The 25114-nt window shown below is 40.8% G+C and overlaps 1 protein-coding gene across 1 annotated transcript; it reads right to left on the bottom strand.

Annotated features, from left to right (window-relative positions):
• Positions 1–1068: 1068 nt before the first annotated feature.
• Positions 1069–2148, bottom strand: LOC122742752 (pyrroline-5-carboxylate reductase 3-like). Its single transcript, XM_043987204.1, is given in 2 exon segments — positions 1069–1884; positions 1886–2148. Coding segments are annotated over 2 exon segments (831 nt in total). The 5' UTR covers positions 2110–2148; the 3' UTR covers positions 1069–1277.
• Positions 2149–25114: the final 22966 nt, after the last annotated feature.

The raw sequence follows: 25114 nt of genomic DNA, 5'->3' as shown, positions 1-25114 counted from the left end.
TATATAAATGTTAACTAGCTATCCCTTCTTACAGATAATGAAACTGAATTCCATAGAGTCAAATTCATTAGCTCAAGTTCACATAGTATCACAGTTGGAGCTCAAACTCAGGTCTTCTGACTTGAAGTTCAGTGCTTTCTCTAACAGTGAGAGAGGAAAGGACTCTTATGTACTTCTTACACAGTTGTCTGTCCCCAAATTATAATAGGTGAATTATAGGGGTTATTAATCTATGAGGCTGAAATCAATGATCATGTTTTCCACCTCCCTTACCTCGACCAAATTTCATTGATACTTACAGTATCCCTATAAGGTAGGTGCTACAGATCCTTCCTTCTTTCCTTCCTCCATTCTTCCCTCCCTCCCTCCCTCCCTCCCTCCCTCCCTCCCTCCTTCCCTTCCTTCCTTCCTTCTTTGTTTCTTCCTTCCTTCCTTTCTTTCTTTCTTTCTTTCTTTCTTTCTTTCTTTCTTTCTTTCTTTCTTTCTTTCTTTCTTTCTTTCTTTCTTTCTTTCTTTTCTTGTCATACAACCTATAAGTGTTGGGAACAGGATTGAAATCAAGGGCTTCCTAACTGTAGCTCCAACATTCTTTCAACTATACCATGCTGACTCTAAATGAAATAGGGGAAACATGGAAAGGCCTTGCTGATTTAATTTTCAGTGTTTTTTTTTTTCAACAAGACCCATGGAGCTTTATTAAAGTGATTTTGCCTTGAAATTTCCTGCGTGGAGATGAGAAAATTGAGGCTGGAGCTGTAGTCAGGCTGAGCCAACATAAAATCAACTGGTGCATAAACTTGGGGATCTTTTTTTGTTCCCTGCCTGTTTGGAAAGGTCTTGGAAAAGCAGGGACTGGAATGGAAAGGGCTGAGCTACTACTATCCTCTTCCACTAGACCCTTGGGAAGGATTCCAATACAGAATTCATTTTGCCCCTTACAAAACCTATGAGCAGAGTGGGACAAGTCTAGCAAGAGAAAAAGGGGAAGCAGCTGTTCTCCCAGTGAATATCCACACATATCCCAGGGTGGAGAGGATGTACCTAACAGCAGATTAACCTGGAGTCCTTTTGTGTGGGGAGGCAGGGAGTGATTGAGGTACACATTCAAGGAAAGGGTCCTGTGCCCAGGGAAGAAAGATGCCAGCTGGTTTGTGCAGGGGATTTCTGCCCACAGCTGAGAGGTCTCTCCCTTCACCCACACTGTTAGCTCTTGCAACCTCTGGGGGAGAAGGAGCAAGAGCAAGGCTGGGGAAGGAGATGGCTGGTGCCCAAGATCCCTACTGCTTGTTCAGCTCCTGTGCCCTGCGGGTGGCAGTTTCCACCGCGTTCATTGCAGCAGCCCGTAATCCACCCTGCTCCAAGGCATGGAGCCCATAGATAGTGGTACCCCCAGGGGTACACACTTCGGATCGAAGCTGGGCAGGATGCTGTCCACTTTGTAAAAGCAATTTGGCTGCACCTAGAAGTGTTTGGGCAGCAATTTGGTGAGCCAGGCCACTTGGCATTCCCAATTTGATGGCACCTTCTGCCAGAGCCTCAGAGAACATGCAGACATAGGCTACACCACTGCCACTGAGGCCTGTGTGGATGTTGATGTAGGCCTCTGGTACCTCCTCACAGAGACCACAGACAGATAAGAGCTTTTGTCGGTATTCTGTTTCACACTTCTCAGCATGGCGTCCTTGAGCCATTACCACTGCACCTTCCTGGACTCTGCAAGGTAGATTAGGCATGATCCGGAGCACCCTTGACTTAGGGGGTAGCAGCTTCTCCAGGGTGTGCAGAGAGACACCAGCAGCGACTGAGACAAGGACATACTTTCTGGTGACAGCAGGAGAAACCTCAGCCAATACAATAGGCAGGATGTGGGGCCTGGTGGCAAAAAACTATGGAGCAGTTTTGAAGTACTTCGGTGTTTGAATGAGTTGTCTTACAGCCCAAATTCTGAAAATGCCACAGGTTCTTGTCTGATGGAGCACTCGCCATTACATTGTGAGCTTCCACTTTTCCTGACACGATGATGCCCATCGCGATGGCTTCAGCCATGCGGCCTGCACCCACGAAGCCAATCTGCATCGGGGAATCGGGTGTCCAAGGTAATTGGGGCATCGACACCGATATCGGGGGCGGGATGGTGGTAGTAGACGAAAACGTGGAAGACGAAGTTAGATGCGGGGCCGACGACGATATCTTGGTTGATGAGGCCTCCGTAGCGGCGGCTACAGCAGCAGCCACCACGGCTGCTGCCGCTGCCCCAGCCATTTTTCTCAGTTGCTCAATTTTCAGTGTTTTTAAAGAGCAAAAGTCACCAGACCATCGAATGAAAAAGTGTATAAGCATACTTTCTAAAGTGGCAGCAATGGGCATCTATACAAGTTACTTAGACCAAACCCACAGAAGAATCCATTTTTATAGCTACAAGTTAACCACCCCTTAAGGGCAGCTTTGAGGGGACCCTCTCATTTGTACACATTACTAAGCCTTTGGTTCCAGGAAATGTTGTGGCTAGGAAAGTCCCTCTTGGTCTATTGTCTTGCATCTGCTGTTCCTCCTTTGGTCAGCAAAAGGATGCCAGAAAAGATGGGAATATTTAAAAATACATCATCCCAGATCTGGAGACTTCACTAGGAAACGTGCGATCAATATTCCCTCCCTACACATGAATACTTCCCCCAACTTGCCATCAGAGCCAGTGGGCTGTTTAATCTCAGAACAGACTAGAAAGAAGGGGAATTGAGGGAAGGGGATAACTGTAAAGAATGAAAATGTTATAACACCAAAGAGCAAGTCTTGCTGAGATTGCTTCACTCTATTCTCAGCCCCATCACACAAATAGAACTGTATTTTCAAGGACAGAGATCCTTGGTTGCCTATGAACTGCCGTGCAGAGCACTGGGCATCTGGGTAAGAGAGGGTTACAGGACCCTGGGCAACATGGTTGGGTCTGCGCTCCCTCTTCATTTGAACATAAGGCTATTAAAAATTAATCGAGTCACCATGGGATTGGGGGGAAGGATTACTTTGGTTTGTTTAAACTGGCTTAAACAAAGGAAACAAAGGATAAGGCTAAATAGACACTTCTTGACACTTTCCCCCTTTTCTGCAGAGGTGAACACCAGGGGTGTAGGACACTATATAGATTGTCACACTTTTTTGATGTGTTGGTTAATTTTGCTGACCTTTTAAAAATTTCTATAACCTTTGTTACAAGAGATGAATCTCTAGGAGGCAAAGGAGGAGGAATACATTGAGTAATGTAGATGATATAAAAACAAAAGATATCAATAAAAATATAAAAAATTAAATCGGCATTTCTTTGGATGAAGAAATGTTCATAGTGGGGTTTCCCTGGGATTTATACTGGAGTGATCTTATTTAGTATTTTTATTAATGATCTGAGAGTTGGAGTGCATCGACAATGAGTTCTTCTGGGTTGTGAAATACTAAGCTACTGGGACTCATTTTTTCACTTATTTGCTTATATCCTAGGAATGAATTGATGTGGCCATTACCTCTCCCTTCAGTGCTGGAGATTGTAGAGATGAGTCTCAAATCTACCTTTTGTTTGTTTGTTTGTTTGTTTTTGTTTTTGGCTATTCCTGCCACCTCCAGTTCTCTGAGGGTCAGCAAGCCCGCTCAAGAGAATCAATCCCCTAGTCATTATCGACATCATTAATGTCTCTGTCCAGGAAACTCTAACAATCTGTTTGGGGAGATAAGACTAACCAACAAAAAACAAATTAGAAGAGAATATGAAATAGTACTCAATCAAGTGCTAAATTCTAGAAGATAGATTATAGGTCCAGTAGAAATTCAGAGAAAGGCTAGATCCACAATGGAGTTCAGAGGAATAAGAGGATGTAGATTCAAATCCTGACTCTGCTTTTTACTCCCTGGGTGACCTTGGGTAACTTACTTCACTTTTCTCTGGGCTTAATTTTCGTCATCTGTAAAATGAAGGCGTTCTATTAAAATGACTGTGAGGTAGGACCCTTCCAGCTATTAGTTTCTGACCTTGTTAAGAAGTATTGACTAGAGAAGACTTTAAGTAGGAGATGGGACAAACTGGGCCTTGAAGAATGGGTAGGATTTGGATAGATGGAGGCCTGGGTTCTAATCATGCTAAGTAGCTCTGTGACCTTGAACAAATCATTTGCTCTTCCTGAGTCTCAACTTCTTGCTCTGTAAAGTGTGTGTGTGTGTGTGTGTTTGTGTGTGTTGGGAGTGAGGTGGTTGAAGGAATATAAGCTTAGGTGATAATGAGCATAGCACCACATATATAGGTCAGTAAGCAACCAGTATGATTAAAATGGAAGTTGATATTGGATGGCACTGGGAAGTGAGATGACATTAGCTTGCACAAGGCCTTGAAAGCCAGGAAGAAAAGTTTGAACTCGAGGAAATGACAATAGAGAGACATTTTAGGTTCTTGAGTATGCAAGTGACCTGATGTTGAGTTGGATTTCCTTAATTCATGGCTCTTCCTTAATTCACCGGCCATTCAGTCTCTGGCTAGAAGATGCTTAACCTTACTTTAGCTTAAGGTTCCTAGAAGTTGGAACAGCAAGATAGGTAGGATTTTCAGAAGCACACTGTCCTAGTCATGGATGGAGACAGGACTGGGATTTATTTTTTTCCAGATTGGGCTCTTCATATCTCCTTCTCTGGGAATAGTTTTCAAGGGAAAGAATGTCTATGAAGGCAAATGGTGTCTTTCATTTTACTAATGCTGTATTACCATTTTGACGATCCAGGAGAGCCAAAAAAGAGTATGCATTAAGGAGATGATTTAGGAGAATTTCTCATGAAATGAAAGGAGAAGTCCAGGAAGAAAAAAAAAAAGTGTTTAAAAAAAAATCAGGAGATTTGGAGAATTGAACACTTATAAAAGAACCTGCCAGGCTGGGATATAGGGAAAAATTGATATTAATGAAACATCATGAGCAAATTAAGACAGCCAAAGTGCTCTCAGATGTCTGTGGGGACCGTTCCTCAGATTAGCTTTTGGAAAAAAACTAACGTGTAAAACTTCCCTATAAACAAAAGTATTTTAAGAATTCCAACTCAGAGACATTCCTGGCTGACATTGCTCATACTGTTTGGAATACACTTTATTAATTCCTGATGGTGATTGGGTTGGGGAACATTTGCACTAGCACTGGGGGTAGGGAGGGTGGGGGGGTTGATGTCAGCAATAGGGACAGAGTACTCTGGGGGTGCATTTACCCCTCTCAACTTCCTGCCCATTGGGTTTTGGCCCTTCTTTGAGGAACTTCTTATTGTAAGTGAGGAGGAATTCTTTCAGCCCTAGTGGAGTGAGCATCCACTTTCTCCACCCAAAGTGAGGCTTCATACCTTCAGGCTGGATTGATTCTATTATCTGACTAGATCTAAATTAACCAACCCCACAGTTTACTGAATTATAAGCTATTGGCTTCACCATTACAGAAGATGGCCTATTCCAAGAAGCAGTGTTGTGTTGTGGATAGAATACTGGCCCAGAGTTAGGAAAACCTGAATTTGAATGCTTCCTCAGATACTTGCTAGTGGTATGACCCTGGGCAAGTCATTAAATTTCTCTCAGCCTTAGTTTCCTCATATGTAAAGTGGGGAAAATTATACATAATTGTAGCACTACTTCACAGGACTATTGTAAGACACATATAACAACCCTGTGATTTAGGTGCTATAATCATCCTCATCTTCCAGTCAAGGAAACTGAGGCAAACTGAAGTTACATGACTTCCCCTGCGTCACATAGCTAAGAAGTATTTGAGACTGGATTTGTACTCATATCTTCTTGACTCCAGGCCCAGCATTCTATCCAATGCATCACTTAGCTGAGTTAACCTTCTGAGAGAGAGAGAGAGAGAGAGAGAGAGAGAGAGAGAGAGAGAGCATAAAAAATATATATATATATATATATATATATATATATATATAATATTCCCACATGTTCAGGGAGGCAAACACGGGAGTGCCCTGAAATGTGATGCTATGGGGAAAAAATTCTGGATTTAGAGTCAGAGAACCTGAATTAAAATCCTGTCTCTGTCATTTACTATCTGTATCACCTTGGGCAAGTCTCTCCACCTTTCTGGACTTTAATTTCTTACTATGCAAAATGAGGGGCTGATCTAGATGACTTCTAAGATTTTTTCCTGCTCTAAATCTGTCACTATGATGCTATAAACTTCCTGGATCTAGGAAACAGTAGCTTCTACCAATGAATTGTGAAGCTGTTTTCCTATCTCCTCCTTCTGTCCTGATACCCTGCACAGTTTTTAAGTGAACTGGGAGAGGTAAATGGCTACACAAAGGGATACCAAGGACGTGATGTCCTGAGCAACAGTGACCAACCACATACCCTCTTCCAGGTTCCTGCTTCAGTTCTTGGCATCTCCTGCTTTGGAGCTGTGGCCCTGGGACTGAAACAGAGTTTGTGGCTTCACCAGATGGATCATCCCCTTGTTAGTGCTCCATAACAGACCCCAACTCCCTTCTCATCCTGTAAGGTTTCATTTTCCTTCTTCTTCCAAGGGTCTAAATATCAGAAGACTGTTGGAGTTCATGATCCAAGGCCCAGTAAAGGGTACAGGGGAAAGTAGGCTGGAATCAGAGGATCTGGGTTCAAATCCTGATCTTGTCACTGTGACAATGGCTTATCACTTGACCCCTCTAGGGACTCAGTTTTCTTATCTGTAAAATGAAGAGCTTGAGTTAGTTCTTCTCTAACTAGGGTACTAGGTCCCCTAGATTATTAAGGGAAAGTTTCAGGATGCTATTGACACCCTCTGTCTATGTCCCCATTTTTCCACAGCTCTTCAATATGAATATCCTTTGACCACTGTCAGTGGAGGGGGGCAGTATTTCTTTGGGAGAGGTTTCTGTGTTTGAATCAAAAGGTGATAAATTATAGGTGAGATTGGCAATGACCATGAGGACCTTAAAAATTTCAGCTGTACTAGTCCTGAAATGCCTAGTCCCAGATGCAGCTATATGGCATAGTGAATACAATTCTGGACCTGGAGCCAGGAACACCTGAGTTCAAATTTCACCTCATACTCTTACTAGCTAGGTAAAGAGGGGGCCAGGTTGTAAGGACTTTGAATGGCAAAAAAAGGATTTTATATTTGACTCTTTAGCCATTAGGGAGGGAACAAATGGAGTTGACTGAATAAAGCTATGACACGGTCAGATTTGTACTTTAGAAAGATCAATTTGACACTTGAGTGGAGGATAAACTTCAATGGGGAGAGTCCAAGGCAGGGATACTAACCAATAAGCTATTGAGATAGTTCATGTTTGAGGTCCATGTACAGATGATATAGTTACCAAAAAAAAAGTAATGAAGATATCAATTGTTATTGACTCATGCATCTATTTTCTCATAATAATGACAGTAATATCTAGCATTTAGATAGCCTTTTAAGATTTGTAAAGTACTTTACAGATATTGTCTCATTTGATCCTCACAACAACCTTAGATAGTATTATTTTAAAAATGAGGAAACTGAGGCAGACAAAGGCTAAGCAATTTGCCCAGGTTCAAATAGCTAATAAGTGTCTGAGGCTGGATTTGAATTCCAGTCTTCCTGACTCTACGTCCAACTCCCTGTTTACTCACTGGGCCATTTAGCTGCCTCTATCTCTATGTAGTTTTTGTGAGACTTATCTACACATAAATATAAACATAAACATAAACAAAAAAATTTTTTAAAAATAAATGAATGAATGAATGAATAAATAAACTTATCTATACATATATACATATACATACACACATATATACATACAAATACATACATACATATATACACATATATGTAGATATAGATATATAGATACATATGTAAGGTATAGAGGATATACGATTCTCACTGGTTGTTTATTATAAAGAAGCATCTGACTCTGTAGAGCAAAGCGGCGACCTAAAGGTTCTCCTCCAACAAGGTGATAGGGATCAGAAGGGGACAAGAGACAATGCCATCCCCCAGGTAACTCTACTTGCAGATCTGGTACTGATCTGCATTGGCAGAGGGAGTTTCCTCACTGGGAGTTCTTTCTAAAAAAAGTCACAGGTTTAGACCAAATAATAAAAGAGAGAGATACAGAGACAGCGGCAGACAAGAGATAGAGACAAACATACAGAGACAGAGAAACAGAAAGAGAAAGACAGGAACAGAGACAGACAGACAAAGGGTCATCTTAGAGTGAAATAGGCTGCCTCAAGAGATAGTGGATTCCATCCAAAAGAAACTGGAGGATCCTTTATTGGCGAAGTTGTAGAGAGACATTTGGTGGGATACAAGTTGGACTAGATGACCTTTGAGGCCCCTCCCACGTCTGAGGTTCTGTTCTCTTATGTATGTGTTGGGATCATGCAAGATTTTTTTGATAGCTGAAAATGCAGAGATAATAATTTTGAGGTCCTTTGATCCTGATTGTTAATATCAAGTGAGGCATAAAACAGGTGTTCAGCACTGTCATGGAGAATGTCCTTCACAGAGTCCAAATGAAAGAGAGGTTCCCTTTAGGAAATGAAGGTCTCCAGATGCTTCTGATCACAAATGATATTGTGCTGATTTCCCCAGAATACTACAGGGCTTCTTTAGTGAGCTGTATAATGAATCAAAACAGATTGTCCCCATAGTCCATGCAGGAAAACATGCATGTGAGCACACAAACACAAAGAGAATGCCTGTTGTTTACATTGTGGAACATATTTGGATATGTAGCCCATCGAATTAGTGCATCAGACGCTGTCACTTGGAAAGGCTCTCCAGAAGGACAATGAATTGGTCCAGAATAGAATAAGAGGAAGAAAAGAAGTGGCATTGCATTTATAAAAAGGAGCAATGCTGTTAATGATTCCACACACGCACACACACAATCTTTACAACACTAATATTCTCAAAGTGATGCTATCTCTATGCAAGTCATGGAACACTATAATATCAGAAGAATCAACACTGTGGCTGACCCAAAGGGCAACACAGGTGTGAAGGGTGGGCTCTAGCTGGACTTAGCAGAGTAAAGGCATAAGAATAGCTAATATTTATACGGGACTTTAAGATTTGCAAAGCACTTGACATATAGTATCTCATTCAGTCTTTATAACTCTGAGAGGTAGGTGCTGGTTAAGGAGTACAATGAAGAGTGTTGGACTTGTAGTCGGGAAGAGCTAAGTTCAAATCCCACTCAGACACTTGGTAGCTATATGACTATGGACAAGTCTCCTTATCTATAAAGTGGAGATGATGATATCATCTGCCTCCTGGGATTATTGTGGGAATCAAATAAGAAAACATGTAAAGTCCTTTGTAAATCTTGACATTGTAAGAATATTTGACTTACTAGCCCAGTTTGGGGGTTAAAGCTGACTGGGGTACTAATTCTGGGACTGTTGACTAGCTGGCTATCTGACTACTGTTAATTTAATATGGGCCTTTTATAAAGTTCCACCATACTGCTCCACTCCCAAAATTGATAAGCAAAAGATTAAGAAGCCTCTTAACGAAATAATCAAAGCAGAGTTTATTTATGAGATACTATTTAAAATTAAGAATACAGGGAAATAAAATGTACAACCTGACTGCTTTCCCGTGGTCTCTTTCCACTGTGTCTCTTTCCCACCTGCTGTGCTTCGAATTTCTTTAATACAATAAGGGCCTAGGGCACTCAGGTACTTTATTCTAACTCTGAGCCCCTTTTACTTTGTAAATCCCCCTGCTTCTAACTTTCCTCTCCTTACTGCCACTGCTGAAACCCTGGGTTTCTCTCTCACCAACCTTCTGTCTGTCTGCTCTGTCAGTCTGCCCTTCGGCCTCTCTTTTCTCTGCTCCTAGTCCTTCTCATCTTCTCCTGCGTCCTTGTAGCCCCGTCTCCAGTCTGCCGAGCTCCAACCTTTCTAATCTTGTCAGCTACCTCCTGACCTCTTCTCCACCTCGTCTCCTCCGTCTGAACCCCTTGCTGTCTAACTCCCAGGTCTATATATACCTTTTCTTCTCTCCACTCAAATCTTGGGGCTTCCTGCACCCCCACAGACCAAGCTAATTAATCCTCCAGCCAGGGCTGCGGCTGGTGGGGGGCGGGGGAGGGCTGCACTCGAGCCTCATGTGCCCCAGCACAGGCTCCAGCACAGGCCACGCCAGAGCCCAGCATCTCTCAGATACCTCTGCTCAGGGCGGAGGGAGCTGGGGGCTTCTTCCCCCCAGCTGTCTGACCCAGTGTCTTACACAGCCCACAGGGCTTTCTGACTCAGCTGAAGCAGAGGGGGAGGAGCACCAGCCCCTCCCACACAGAAGAGACCCTGAGGGCCTAAGGCTTTCCAATTTCAGCCCAAAGGTAGGGTCCCCAAATCAAAATAAATTTCCACAACATGATATATAAGTGGTAGTGATTATTATATAAATTCTAGCTTATTATTGTAATGAGGCTGAGAAAGGTTACTTGAGTTGCTCAGGGTTTGAAGATTATTATCTGACATAAGATTTAAGATCAGTACTTTCTGACTCAAATTCCTGTTTACTAGCCACCATGCCAAACTGTATTTCAGGAAATGTTATGATGGGCAAAGGAAGTAGGCTTATCATGTAGTGAGAGGGAGAGAGAAAAGAAATGGACAGTCCAAGCACAACATTGGTATCTAGAGAATTAAAAAAAAAAAATAGATGAATGTCCCAAGTGAATTGAGCACATTATCAATGAAAAAAGAATGGGAAGGCTTTGACAAGAGTCATCCAGCATTAGAAAGCATGGATGGTGGGGCAGCTAGATGGCACAGTGGATAAAGCACTGGCCTTGGATTCAGGAGGACCTGAGTTCAGATCTGTCCTCAGACACTTGACACTTACTAGCTGTGTGATCCTGGGTAAGTCACTTAACCCCCATTGGCCCACCAAAAAAAAAAAAAAAGCACGGATGGATGCACCCAGAGAGTACCACCCTATATTCCTGGAGAGAGTAGTCAAACCCATGTCATTAAGGATGCCTTGAAGTATTATGGGAAGGTACTACGAAGAGACTGAAAGCAACTTCTTCTGGGAAGCTTTCCATGAGTAGCCCTTTTATTCTGTAGTCCCAAAGCACAAACGCTGATCTACTTCTTCCCCTTTGTGCATTCATAATTGCTGTGTTAATCTGTACATAAGTTTATGGAATGGGTGTGGATAGGTACTATATTCTCTATCAATTAATATACATATTATAAATATTTATCAACTGCCTACTGTATGTAATGTATTGTGCTATGCAATGGGGATAGATATAATGTTTAGGTGAGACAGAATCCCTCCTCTCAATGAGTTTACAACCAAGAAGGAATTTTATAATGGAGAATGGATATGTGTGATGTTGGACAAGTTACCTATCCTCTCAGCCTCAGTCTCTTCATCTGTAAAATGAGAGCGTTTTATTAGGTGACTTCCAAGGTCTCTTCTGGCTCTTTATCTATGATCCTATGAGCCTGTGATGCCCAAACAAAAGGCTAGAGCAAAGATTTGCACATGACACCAGCAGTGAAGTTACCCTTGGTCCCTAGCCTTTGCCCCACTTTAACACATAGTCAACCTCTGAGGTCATCAGTTTTGCTCATGGCTGAACTACTCTAAATCTATGATAACCTTGTGACAATCAGCTGGTTGGAAATCAGCATTTAGACAGGACAGAATTGAGAAGGAAACTTCTACTTTAGTGAGTCACCAAGTAAACCTCTTGGAAGAGATAAAGTTTGGGGAGATATTTGAACACTAAGAGGAAGAGAAGGTAGTGGGCCAGAGAATGGATAAATGCTTGTGTATGTCTTTACCACACATATGTGTTGAGATTGAGGCAGAGGAGCCAAGGTTTGGCAAGCATTTATTAAGTGCTTACTATGTGCCAAGCAGTGTGCTAAGCACTGAGGATACAAAGAAAAGTAAAAAACAAAGATGATTCTTGCCCTTAAAGGAACTTACATTCGAATGAGAGAGACAACATGCAAATAGCTGTGCAAAAACAAGAGACATACACAATCAATCAAGGGTGCCTTAAGAGGGAAAGAAATTAGAAGCTGAGGGGACTGGGAAAGAACCCCTGTAGTAGGTGGAATTTGAGGTGAGCCTTGAAAGAAATTAGGGAAAGAGGCAGAGCATTCTGGGAAATTGCTAGTGTGAACACACAGAGTCCAGAGATGAAGCATTGTGCAAGTAAGGAAGTACTAGAATTGCTGGAACATAGAGCATATGAAAGGAGAGTAGGGCGTCAGAAGTCTGGGATGGTAGGAAGGGTTCAGGTTATAGAGTTCTTTAAATGACCAACGGGAGTTTCTATTGAATCCTTAATTGGAAGCCACTGGAGCTTCTTTCATTTATTCATTCATACAATAAACGTTAAGGACCTACTATGGGCAGCAGATCTTTGCTTTTAAAAATCATCTCTGCTGCTGAGTGGAGGCTGGTTTGAACTGGGGAGATACACAGGGCAGGGAGAAAAGTTGGAAGACTACTGTCATAGTACAGACCAAGGGTGATGAGGGCATGAATTAGGTCAGTTGGTTATGTGAATAGACAGGAAGGGAAGATAGGAGAAATGATGCAAAGATTGGAGCAACAAGATTTAACAACAGATTGGAGAAGTGGACTGAGGGAGAGGGAAGAGTCCGGGATGTCTGCAAGGTAAGAGACATGCACAAAATGGTTATAGACAAAATTAGCCTTAGGACTAGAGAGAACATGGTAGGGAGGCTAAGGAGTATCTAGTACTTTGGTGCAACCACCATTAGGTAAGGGAAAGAAGGCTGGGTTTGAGGTCCAGAGGATTGCTGATTACCTATAAAATGAGGAGCTAGACCAGATCAGGTATTCTTAACTTGGGGGTCTAGTTTTCACCTGGTCCATGAAATTTGAATAGGGAAAAATGACATTTCTATTTTCACTAATCTCTAATTGAAAATTAGCATTTCGATCCCTTTTGAATGTAGGCAACAAAACATTCTGAGAATATTCTGAGGAGCCCAACTGCCGAAGGCCTCCACAATAAGAAAAGATAAGAACCCTCTCACTAGATAATCTCTGAAGTGTCCCTACAGGCTTGTCTACGCATATTTTTAGGGTTTTAAGTTTTTTTTCTTTCTTTTAAATGAGAAGGGAAGGGAAAGGAAAGAGAAATGGGAGGGAGGGAAATAAGGTAGACTTTTACCAACTAAAAAAAAAAAAAAGTACCCCTCCCCTGCAAAAAACAACAACAAAAACAAAAACAAAAACAAAAAACAAAAAACAAACCCCAACCGGCTTAATATCCTATGATGGGATAGGACTTGTAATTTTATTGGTATAGGAAACTAGCCGTGAGGAAACTCCCTTATTAATGCAGATTAGTACCTTCTTTGCACATTTGTTTGTTTTAGAGAGTTACCTAGGGCAATGACAGGTTATGGCTTACCCAGGGTTGTACATTCAGTATATGAGAGGGGCAGGATTTAAACTCAGGTCTTTCTGACTTCTGGGCAGGCTCTCTTTCCATTATACTAGCTTGACTATGTGATGTTTTGATGATATACCTCAAAATAAGACCTGACCAAAAAAGGCAAAGGGCAGTTGCTAATGTAGGTACTGGGATTTGAGGGCCATCTGAAGGGACTCTGCCTTCTGCCATTGGCTTGCTGGTTCTGATTTGATTTGACCATTTAAGAATCATAGAGCTATAAGGACCTTTTGAGGTCATTCAGTCCAACCCTCTCATTTTACTGAGGAGGAAACTGAGACAGACCCAGAGAAGTTAAATGACTTTCCCAGGGTCATAGAGCAAGCAAGAGTCAGGGGCAAGTTTCAAACTCAGGTCTTCCAGGCTCTAAGTACAGAGTTCTATCTAATATATTATCCTTCCTTTGGAGGCAAAAACAAAAATTTAAAATTAAATTAAATTAAAAAAATTAAAGGCCTTTGTTGAAATGTAAATATTATCTGGAAGAACTAATGTCCTTAGATTTGAGCACATCCATTGGCATTTGTCAGATCAGCTAACTCATGACCTGGCAGAGCTATAAGGGATAAAGTATAGACTCTTGGGGGAAGAAACCTTGTATTCCCTATGAGGGAACTAAGGACCAGAGAAATGGATGCCACAGCTCCAGATTTCCACTTCCCAACATTGTCATTCTGTGGAGGGTTGGAGCCTCCCAAAGACCAACATGTCATGATTTCTAGTCTCTGGCAGCACTGCTGCCCCTTCTCTTGATGGGAATGTACCAGGGAACCAATTTCCCATGTTTTTCCTGAGAAATGGTGCATTCCAGCAGTCCCTGGGGCAGGGCCGTGGTTGGGGGGCGGGGAGGAGGGGGAGGCACTGGGCATAAAAGGAACTTTCCTCCTTGAAAATTACATTTTGGTTCACACCCGGGTAGCAGGCACCATAACAAACAAAAAGGGTGGAGGGGGAAGGGAGGGAGGAGGAGTGGGGCGTCAGACTAATGACTAGGAAAAATGTGCCAGGAAACACACATGATACACATCACCATAAGTTAACAATTTACCTTTGAACACCCAGCCTGATGGCTTTCTTGTGGCTGGGAGTGTTCATCCGATTACATCTCAAGGCTGCTGTCAAAGGCATGCTGCAGCTCTGGCCTCATGGTTGGAGTGAAGCTGAGATTGTCTGGCCCATGTGCCAAGCAGCTGACATAAGGTTATCACTACCCAAGCAAATGTCTTCCCTGGTTGGAAAAGGTGGTTAAGAGGGGGTAAGAAATGGAGATTATTGGGGGCAATTCTAGCCTCCTTTTTGAATGCAGCATACTACCTGGGCAAAGTGAGGAGGGAACAACACTATCTCTCCTTCTCTCCACTTCTCTTCCCCTTCAAAGTTCTCACTGACGCTTCCCATTATTGGAAATTAGGAATGCATTCCCCCAGGATGTGTGTGACTTTGGTGAAGGGTATAATGCAAAGGATGCTTGCTCTATTTGGAGAAAACTTCCATTTATTAGCTGTGAGATGTTCCCTGTTCTGGACCTCAGTTTCCCCTTCTGGAAAATGAAGGAATTGGACTAGAATTCTGTGATTATGAATGAGCACATCCAATTGAGACTGAGCAATTTTCCCAGATCATATACTCCCAACCACAGGCTGCCAAAGGCTTGGGTGTCTTCTAATTACATGGATTAGAGAGGAATTCCCAAGATAAGGTTAATTAATTGCAACATCAACAGATATAGGATCAGGGTCAAAATCAGAGCTGGACATCCATTCTTGTTAAGGTTCCTATACTTAAGGAGTTTACAATCTAGTCAAAGACAGCAAAAGACAAGGATGATAAGGGTCAGCTAGGTGGCATAGTGGATAGAGTGCTTTACCTGGAGTCAGGAAGACTTGAGTTCAAATCCTGCCCCAGATATTTTCTGGCTATGTGAAAATAGGCAAGTCATTTAGACTCTGCCTCAGTTTACTCATTGATGAAATGGAGATAATAATAGCACCTACTTCTCAGAGTTGTAATGATGGTAGAATGAATGTTTTTGCTGTTACTGTTGTTGGCTGTTGTTGAATAGGTGTCGAAATGTCTGACTCTTCATGACCCCATTTGGAGTTTTCATGGCAAAGATACTGGAGTGGTTTGCCATTTTTTTCTCCAGCTCATTTTACAGATGAGGAACTGAGGTAAACAGGGTTAAGTGACTTGCCTAGGGCCACACAGCTAATAAGTATCTTGAACTCAGCATTATAAGTTTTCCTAACTGCAAACTGGCACTCTATCCACTATGCCTCCTATTTGCCTTTATAATAACGATAACGGTAGGTAACTTTTATATAACACTTACATGTGCCAAGCACTGTGCTGAGCACTTTACAAATATTATCTCATTTGATTCTCAGAACAACCCTGGGTGGTAGATGCTATTATTTGAACTCATGTCTTTCTGACTTTAGAACTAGCACTCTGTTTACTGTGCTATGTATCTCTTTCCATAAATATATGATATTAATTATAAGTAAATTACATTTATAAGGTTTGTTTTGCAAGCCTTAAAGTACTAGATAAAAGTTAGCTATTCTTAGTAAGACTTCAGACAATGTTATATATGAGGATCAGTTAAAAGATGGGAGATGTTTAGCTTGGAAAAGAGAAGGTTTAGAAAAGACACAATGGCTCTTTTAAAGTATTTGACAGGCTGTTGTTATATGGATGAAGGTTAAGAATTGTGCCATAATATTTGGCCCTAAGACCAGAATTACATACAATAGATGGAGAAACATATTGAGGCTCAATATAAGGACAAAACTTTCTAACATTAGAGCCTTTTCAAAGTAGAATTGTAAAATGGGCTAACTTGAGGGGGTGGGGGTGGAATTCCTCTCACTGGAGGTCTTCAGTTAAAGGTTTGATGACTGACTGTCATTTGCTGCTGAAGGGAAATTCTTGATTAGTATGGAAGGGAAATAAGTCAGTCAACAAACATTTATTGAGTGCCTAGTGTGTGTCAGGCTCTCTGCTAAGTGATGGGGATATAAATACAAATTAAAAACATAGTCCCTGCCCTCAAGGAGTTTACAATCTGATGAGAGGAAATAACATACAAAAGGAAGCTGAAAGGGGAGGGAAAGGAGGGTTGGAGGTAGGGGAAAATAAGGCACTCTATGAGGCAGGCATGGTAGAGAGTTCAGAAGAAGTCCAGAAGCAATGTAGCTTGTGGGAAATGTGAATAATAGCTGTGCCAAGCACCCTCCTTAAATAGAGGACCTGAGTTCAAATCCCACCTCTGACCTGTATAACCTTGGACAAGTCACAAACATTCTGGCCATGGTTTCCTTATATCTAAAATGAGAGGGTTTGACTAGCTGGCTTCTGAAGCCTCTTCCAACTCTAGAACTAGAGTCCTATAAGGAGGTTCTGATACAGTAGAATGAACACTGGTCTTGCCATCATGAACCCTAAGTTCAAATGTCCTGACTTTGATACTAAGCTGTTGTGTGTCCACTTCTTTCCTCATTTACAGCTTGAAAAGTTTGGACTAGAAAATTTCAAAGATATAATCCAGCTCTAACATATATTAATTCTAGGGAGGAAGTGCTTTGGGGGTAGTGAGAAAAGCAGTGCTTTTAGAGACTCTTTGCTGATAATACTAAAATCTTTTATCCTGCCCTAACCTCTCTGATGACCTCCAGCCTCACATCTCCAACTGTCTACTGGACCTCTTAACCTCAATGTGTCTAAAATTGAATTCCTTATTTTCTTCCCCAAACCTTCCTCCCTTCCAAACTTTCCTTTTTTTGTCTTCTAATGTTTTTAATGTGAACATTGTTATATATTTTTTCCCAACCGCATTTAAAAGCATTCTTCCAAACCTACCTATTAATGTCAAGGACACCACCATCCTTCTAGTCCCCCAGGTTCACAAACAAGGTGTCATCTTCAATGACACACTATCTCTCCCATCTCTCCCCCATTCCATTCAATCTGTTGCTTGGTGATTTCACCTTTACAATATTTTTCAGATATACTCCTTGTCTCCTTTGATATTGACACCACCCTGTCTCCTCTCATCTGCTAATAACCTCCTGATTGGTCTCCAATCCATTCTCCTTTCAGCCAACAATGTGATTTTCCTAAAATGCTTTCCCTACTCAATAAACTCCAGTGGCTCTCTATTACCAATAGATCTGAAATAGAAAATCTTCTGTCATTCAAAGATTTTCATAACCTAACACCCTATCAACTTTCCAGTCTTCTTATACCTTATAATCCTCCATGCAATCTTCAGTCCAGTGACACTGGACTCCTAGCAGTTCCTTTAACAAGACCCTCCATCTCTTAGCTCTGGCATTTTCCCTGGCTATCTCCCATAACTGGAATGCTCCCCTTCTCATTTCCACCTACTGCCTTCCTTGGCTTCCTTAGAATCTCAACTAAGATCACAACTTCGACAGGGACCCTTTTCCAAATTCCTCTTAAATTCCAGCCTTCCCTCTTTTGATTATTTCTAGTTTGCCCTGTATATAGCCTGATTGTATGTGTTGTTTGCATGTCGTTTCCCCCATTAGATTGTAAGTTCCCTGAGGGTAGGGAGTGGTTCTTGCTTTTTTTTGTATTCCCTGTACTTGCACTGTGCCTAACACACAGTAAGCATTTAATAACTGCTCTCTGATTGAATGCCTGACCTGAGTTTAAATTCCAGTTCTTCTGTTTACTCTCTGTATAACCTTGGTCAAGTCACTATTTTCCCAGTCTCCAATTTTCCCATTTGTAAAATAAGGGTGCTGTATTAGCCTACCTTTGTGGTCCTTTCTCTCTCTGCATCTATGATCCTATGAGCAAAAACAGTGAAGTGCAATTGGACTGACCACTGGGCTTTGTATCAGGAACCCTGGTTTTGTATCTTGCCTCTGACTTGTATGGCCTTGGACAAGTCACTGAATTTCCACATCTACCAAATAACATCTTTAAATTTGCCAGCTCTTAAATCTCATGATCTCATAAAACTTCATTTGCCCACAGGCCTCCTCATCCCTCCATTTGAGGAGGGATTTGGCTCTGGTTCAACATCATGGTTATCTTCCACTGCTTGTACCTTCACATCGTTTATTATTTTCCTATTAAACACTTACTTGTCTAACTCTGAATAAATGTGAAAAATTCAACACCAGTCCTTAACCTAATTATGCCAGTGTTAACAAATCTTTCCAAAGTCTGCTCTGGATGCTAAAGAAGAAAATGTTTGGGTGCAGCTAATGAGACTATATATTTTCCACTATTCTCAAAGAGATTTACTCATAGAATCATTGAAAGTGAGAGCTGGAAAAGGTCTTAGACATTATCTGTATACTCATTGTGTTTCAGCTAGAAAGTAGCATCATGTCATGGAAAGAGGATTGAATTTGAAATTAGGGGACCTAGGTTTGAATTATGGAATCATACATAGATCTAGAGTTGTAAAAGTCCTCAGAGGCCATCTAGTTCAACCATATTATATTTGGTGAGGTGAGAAAACTGAGGCACAATAAGGCTAAGTAATTTGTCCAAGGTTACACAGCTAGAATCAGAAGTTGTCTTTGAACCCAGGTCCTCCAATTCCAGAAACAATACTTGGGCTCCCCTCATAACCATACTTTCTGGGTATCTAGGAGCTGGGTGACCATGGGCAAGTCATTTAATCTCTTTGAATTTCAATTGCCTCATTTCTAAAATGGGAGAAAAATAACACAATAATACGATAGGTTCATTAAGGAAAGAGCTTTATAAACTATATAGCACCATAAAAATGTCAACTAGTATTAGTTTAGTGAAGAAAACCAAGGGATTCCTTTTTTGTAGTTAATTTTGCACATGATTATGAAAGACAGTTAACCAGGAACAGAGCTAAAACTAGGAAAGAGTGTACCTGGGGCAAGCAGCCTGAAACTCATTCTCTCAGTTGAGGAAAAGGGGACATGAGGAAAGCAGGTGGATCAGAGGAAGAGGCAGGCACTCACCCCAGATCTACAAATGGAAGCTTCCTATTTTAATAACCTTTAGATTGGCACTAAGTTCTATTGTTTCTCTGCCACTGAAGGACTATAAGTGCCATTAGTCCCCTCAATATTGGCTGCCTATGGGCAAAGCCCTGGTGCCTATGCCTGGTAATAACTCTGCCTAGGATTCAGGTTACACAACGGCCTTTCTGTTAAATTATATTTCTCTTTGGGCATTTGAGATCACACTGTCATGCAACATTTATATTCAACATTTACATGCAACACTTCATTTAAGATATTTTCCCCATTGGAATATCAAATGGAGTACTTTTTTCAGTCTTTAATTATTCTTATGGTACAAACACCAAAAAAAAAAAATTAGCTCTTGTCTAGTGAAAATATGGAAATTTAGTCTATGCAGGAATACAAATGCAATGTGTACTCTAAGGCTTTTTCTTGAATGTTTTATGTGTCTCATTTTTTGGATCTATTAAGAAATTAATTTTTCCTCCTGGCAAGTCTAGGGGTTTTTTTCTTGGTAATTATTAATGTTTTTTATCACAAGGAGAGGTAACTGGAAACTCCTTCTTTTGGCCAGCTCTCTACACATAAAGTGTCCTGCTTGGGAGTTACAGGGTAAAAAGCACAACCCCAAAGCCTCTGGTATGGTACTCTTAGAACTAGTCATTTCTTTTGTTGTTTGATTTTTATCAATGCTTCTTATTTTGACATTCTCTTACTTCCCAAGATATCTTCTTGCCCTCCACTCAGAGAATCATCCCTTATAACCAAGAGAAAAAAAAGGAGGGGGGGGAGGGAGGAGTACAAAGGAGTTCATAAAAACTAACCAGCACAACAACTAAGTCTGATAGTGTTTATAATATCCTCTGTAGTCCCTCACCTTTGCAAAGAAGGGAGGGAAGTATATTCTCATACCCCATCTTTGGGGCCAATCTAAGTTATTATAATTATACAACATTTCATTTTGATTTGGGTGTTGATCTTTTCATTTACATTTTTCTAGTAATTGTGTACAGTGTTTACACAATTTTGCTTATTTTGTTTTGCATCAGTTCATTCAAGTCATTCCATGCTTCTCTGAATTCTTTATAGTTATAAGATCTTGTAATGCAGTAATATTCCATTATTTTCAAATACCACAATTTGTTTAGTCACTCCTCACTTGGTAGGCATCTATCTTGTTTTCAATTCTACAAAAAAGGAAAGTGAGTCATTTGTAATAGGGAAGTTTCAACATAGAACCTTTAGTCACTTAAAATTAATATGTTTTCAGTTAAAAGGATGATAACTAGAATTGTGGCAAGCTTAGCAGGAAAGATGTTTAGGACATATAGTTATGCATCTAGAGAAAAAAATCTGAAGACCAAGGTGGTATATCAGAGGTATGCTGGAGCCAGCTCACAGCTGCTTAAAAGCAATTGTTCAGTGTGAGCAGTTATACCTAGAATCTCAACAGATGCTATAAATCTGGGCTTCACTTATTATTTTGTTGTTTGTATAAATCTAAAAAAGGTGATGAAAAAATCTTAATAGTGTGGGCTTATTACAAAAGGCTCATGATGGAAAATTCTATCCACATCCAGAAAAACAACTATAGAGTCTGAATGCAGATTGAAGAATACTATTTTCAATTTGTTGTTGGTTTTTTTTTTGTTTGTTTCTTCTTTCTTCTGGTCTTTTCCTTTTGTTCTGATTCTTCTTTCACAATATGACTAATGTGGAAATATGTTTAACATGATTGTACTGTATAACCTATATCAGATTGCTTACTGTCTTGGGGAAGGAAGCGGGGAGAGGAGAAAGTTTGGAACTCAAAATCTTACAAAAATGAATGTTGAAAACTGTCTTTACATGTACTTAGAAAAAAATACTATTAAAATTAATGTAGATTTAACTTAGAAGTATGTAGTATATACATTGGGGGTTTTGTCTTTTTTCCCTTTTTTTAGAGAGAGATGATTGTGAAACATTTTCCAGAACGTCCTTATTGATTTCTAGTTCTGTGACACTGGGTAAAATTTTTGATATGACTAAGTTTCCCTCTTAGTAAATTTAGGAAGTCAAACTTATAAGGTCTAGTATTCTGTAATTTTACAGTCTTAAAATGAACTCAATCCAGACTTTGGTTATCATTCTAGCAAATGGGCTAAAAGCAGAGTGCCTGGATGTGAATTTGGTAGAAATTGTTGAGGCTTGGAATTTTAAAAAGGTAAAGTCAGGCCACATTTCTGATATTTTGAATGATAGATGAGAGAGGCACATCAGTTTATGATGGTAAGGTTGTTAAGAGTCACTTGGAATGAACCTCTATTGGGTCCTAACACTACTTAGAATAACGTATAGAGCAGTTGAGCTTTACCCAAGAACACTGACTTTGGAGTCAGAGGTCCTAGATTTAAATCTTCACTCTGTTACTTAACTACCTATATGTCCTTGGTAAGAATTACAAAAATCTTTGTGCTTCAGTTTCCCTCACTATGTAATGAGGGGATTGGACTAGATGACCTCTAAGATCCCTTTCATCTCTAAATCAATTACCTTATGATGCTATGATTTGAACAAATTCAGCATGGTATAATGAGGAAAGGCTTGGCTTTAGCTCAAGAGAAACTGGATCCAAATCCTGGCTTTGCTGTTTACTAAGTGGATAGACTTGAGCAAGGTGCATCACCATTCTGATCTGCAGTTCCCTTATCTAGAAAATGAATGGCTTGCTCTCTAGGACTTTTTAAAATCTCTACTGTCTCTTTCAATTCTAAATCCCATGAACCAACCTTGACTTTGGCTACTGAGTCTGCTCTAGCCCATAGTCTTGGGCTCTGGAATGAAAATAGAAATTCCTTAACAGGGTTAAATTGAAGATGATGTACTCCATTGTAAATATAACTCTAGGATTTTTAGACCTCATTTTGTTTTATATCATTTTTCTTTTCAGCTCTCCAGTACGGTTTTAAAATCTGACAGCAGAGACAAGGAAAGTCATTTAGATATCCCAGGACAGATTTGAAAATCATGGACCATAAGAGCCTTCATAGAAACATGTAACTACTGATCACTAAGTAAATTTCTATATGTCACAGGGAATATTATTTTTCAGCATTAAAAAGATGTGCTTTTGGGGGCAGCTAGATGGCGCAGTGGTTAAAGCACCGGCCCTGGATTCAGGAGGACCTGAGTTCAAATGCGGCCTCAGACACTTGACACTTACTAGCTGTGTGACCCTGGGCAAGTCACTTAACCCCCATTGCCTGCAAAAAAACCCAAACAAACAAAAAAAAAGAAAGAAAAAAAAAGATGTGCTTTTATAAAGAATCATATCATAAAATATTTCTCATTGCACCATCTCCAGCCCCATTTGTTGCACCCTAGACAGCTGCCTACCATGTCTTTTCCTAGTTTCAGCTCTGTCTGATGGTGCTTTGGAAAGATGGCAGGATTTGGAATCAGAGGTCCTGGGTTCAAATTTTATCTCTGTCACTTACTACTTAGATGACTTAGGTCAAGCAACTTTGCTTCTCTGTTCATTTTCTTCATCTGTAAAAATCAGAAGCTGGAATATATGGCCTCTGAGGTTGCTTCTAGCTCTGAATCTTTGAGTCCACAATGATGCATTGTCAAATTAAGGGAAGGAAAATTTGCAGACACCTGGCCCATAAAATTAGGTTGGTGTAGAGGAGGTTGGTAGTAAAGGGTAAGGAAGATTTAAACTCCTCCAGTGGTTAGGATTAGGTCAGTGACAAGGAGAGAGAAGGGGAAAGAGTCTGGGGGATGTGTAGTAGGATGTGTCCCAAGTCTCCCAGGGCCACCTCATGCTCTTCTGCTAATATATAGGACTGACCTTGCTCACGGCTTTGACTTTGTCATTAGGTTGTCCCATTGAGAGTGGTTATAAATAGACATCTTTACCAGAATTTAAGTACTCACAGTGACCTTAGAGACCTAAGCCAACTCTGGCACATAGAAGGTGTCTAATAAATGCTTGTAGACTTTTGTTGTTTACTTGTTTCAGTAGTATCTGACTCTTCATGACCCCATTTGGGATTTTCTTGGCAAAGATACTAGAGGGGTTTGCCATTTCCTTCTCCAGCTCATTTTGCAGATGAGGAAACTAAAGGACGAAGGGGGCAAGGGCCTTGTCCAAAGTCACACAGGTAGTAAGTCTAAGAGAATGGTGGTTTGAACACAGTTCTTTCCATTATAATACCATACTGTTTCCTAAAGGATTGTCTCTAACCATAATTACTGAGATATCCTATGCACCAGGCAAAGTCTCTCCTGAGACTAATTCAGTCTGGCTTTCCTCTGGGAATTAGGGTGTCAGGTTCTGCACTGGTGTCTTCCTTCTCCCTGGATCCCAGCAAAGCTAAATTAGCCTCATCCAAGTTGACTCTATTCCCCTCTCCCCTTCATGCTCCTGATTCTCTCAGGTTGGTTCTGGAATAATGTCTGGCTGACAGCCAGTGAGAAATTTAAAATGACCTCCTCACAACTGTGTTCTGAAAAGAGTGCTTTACGGAGCAAAGCAAGCATTTTCAATTATTCATGGGCCCCTCTTCAAATGTGAACACCAGTCTTCTTGGTGTCAGAAATTTTGCACCATTAGCCACATGATTATTAAGTGTCAACTCCAGGAGCTGCCACCTCTGTGGTGCCCCAGCCTTGCCAAGATGCCAGTGGGGAAGAGTGTAAGGCTACCCAGTGGGAATTTGGGATGATCTCATGAGCCACATGGCCCATCTCTAGGGCCAAGGGCGATAGAGAGGCCCCTCAGTTATTAAGCTTCTTCATCCTTAAACTTCTGTGCTAACGAGCTGAGACCTAAATACTGTAATGTTTATTTTAGCGAACGTACAAATCTGGTCTCTGAAGGATGAACATTAATAAAATATGCGCTCTAACTTTATGCAACAAGGAAAATATAGAATACATTTTCTATTCCCATTGATCCTCAGGCCACTGGCATCCCACCAACAATTGATTTAGCCATTTGATTAGTTTGGGGGAAAACATTATATTTTAATGGGGTATATATAATTCTAAGTTACTGCTTTGAAGTCAAACCAAATATTAAAATTACCTCTTTTTATGGATACTGCATAGCCATGAAGCTTTGTAATTACAGCCTGGATTTTTTAAGAGATTTGAATAGGCGAGGTGATTTCTGCAAAGCATACCATGTTAGTGTGGTAACCTATATTCGAATTCATTCCTTTATCACGATGAATCTAGCCCATATCCCTAATACCTCATCATCCATAAATTCTCATGTGCTCTGGCTCCACACTCCTCCCCAGGATTCAAGCCTGGGTTAAGCTGAGAAAAGGGAAAGGGAAACATAAATAGAATACCTTGTAGTCAAAGGCAAATATGCCCTCTGGACCCCCAGGCCTTGACAAAGTCCTAACTCTCCACCCTAAGAACCTTTATTTCTTTCCATCCATCCTGCAACTATACCCCTCTACTTATGTCATCTACCCCTAGTAAGTGCCCTGAATTCAGGAACTATCTAGTTTCTTTATCTGTAACCCCAATATTTAGCACAGTACTTGGCACATAGTGCTTCATAAATACTTTTCCTTTCTTTCTTTCTTTTTTTTTTTTTGGTGAGGCAATTGAGGTTAAATGACTTGCCCAGGGTCACACAGCTAGTATGTGTCAAGTGTCTG

The sequence above is a fragment of the Dromiciops gliroides genome, chromosome 2, assembly GCF_019393635.1.
Source record: "Dromiciops gliroides isolate mDroGli1 chromosome 2, mDroGli1.pri, whole genome shotgun sequence".
Lineage (NCBI taxonomy): Eukaryota > Metazoa > Chordata > Mammalia > Microbiotheria > Microbiotheriidae > Dromiciops > Dromiciops gliroides.
The sequence above is the reverse complement of the archived record's forward strand: the minus strand, read 5'-3'. Positions and strand labels throughout refer to the sequence as shown.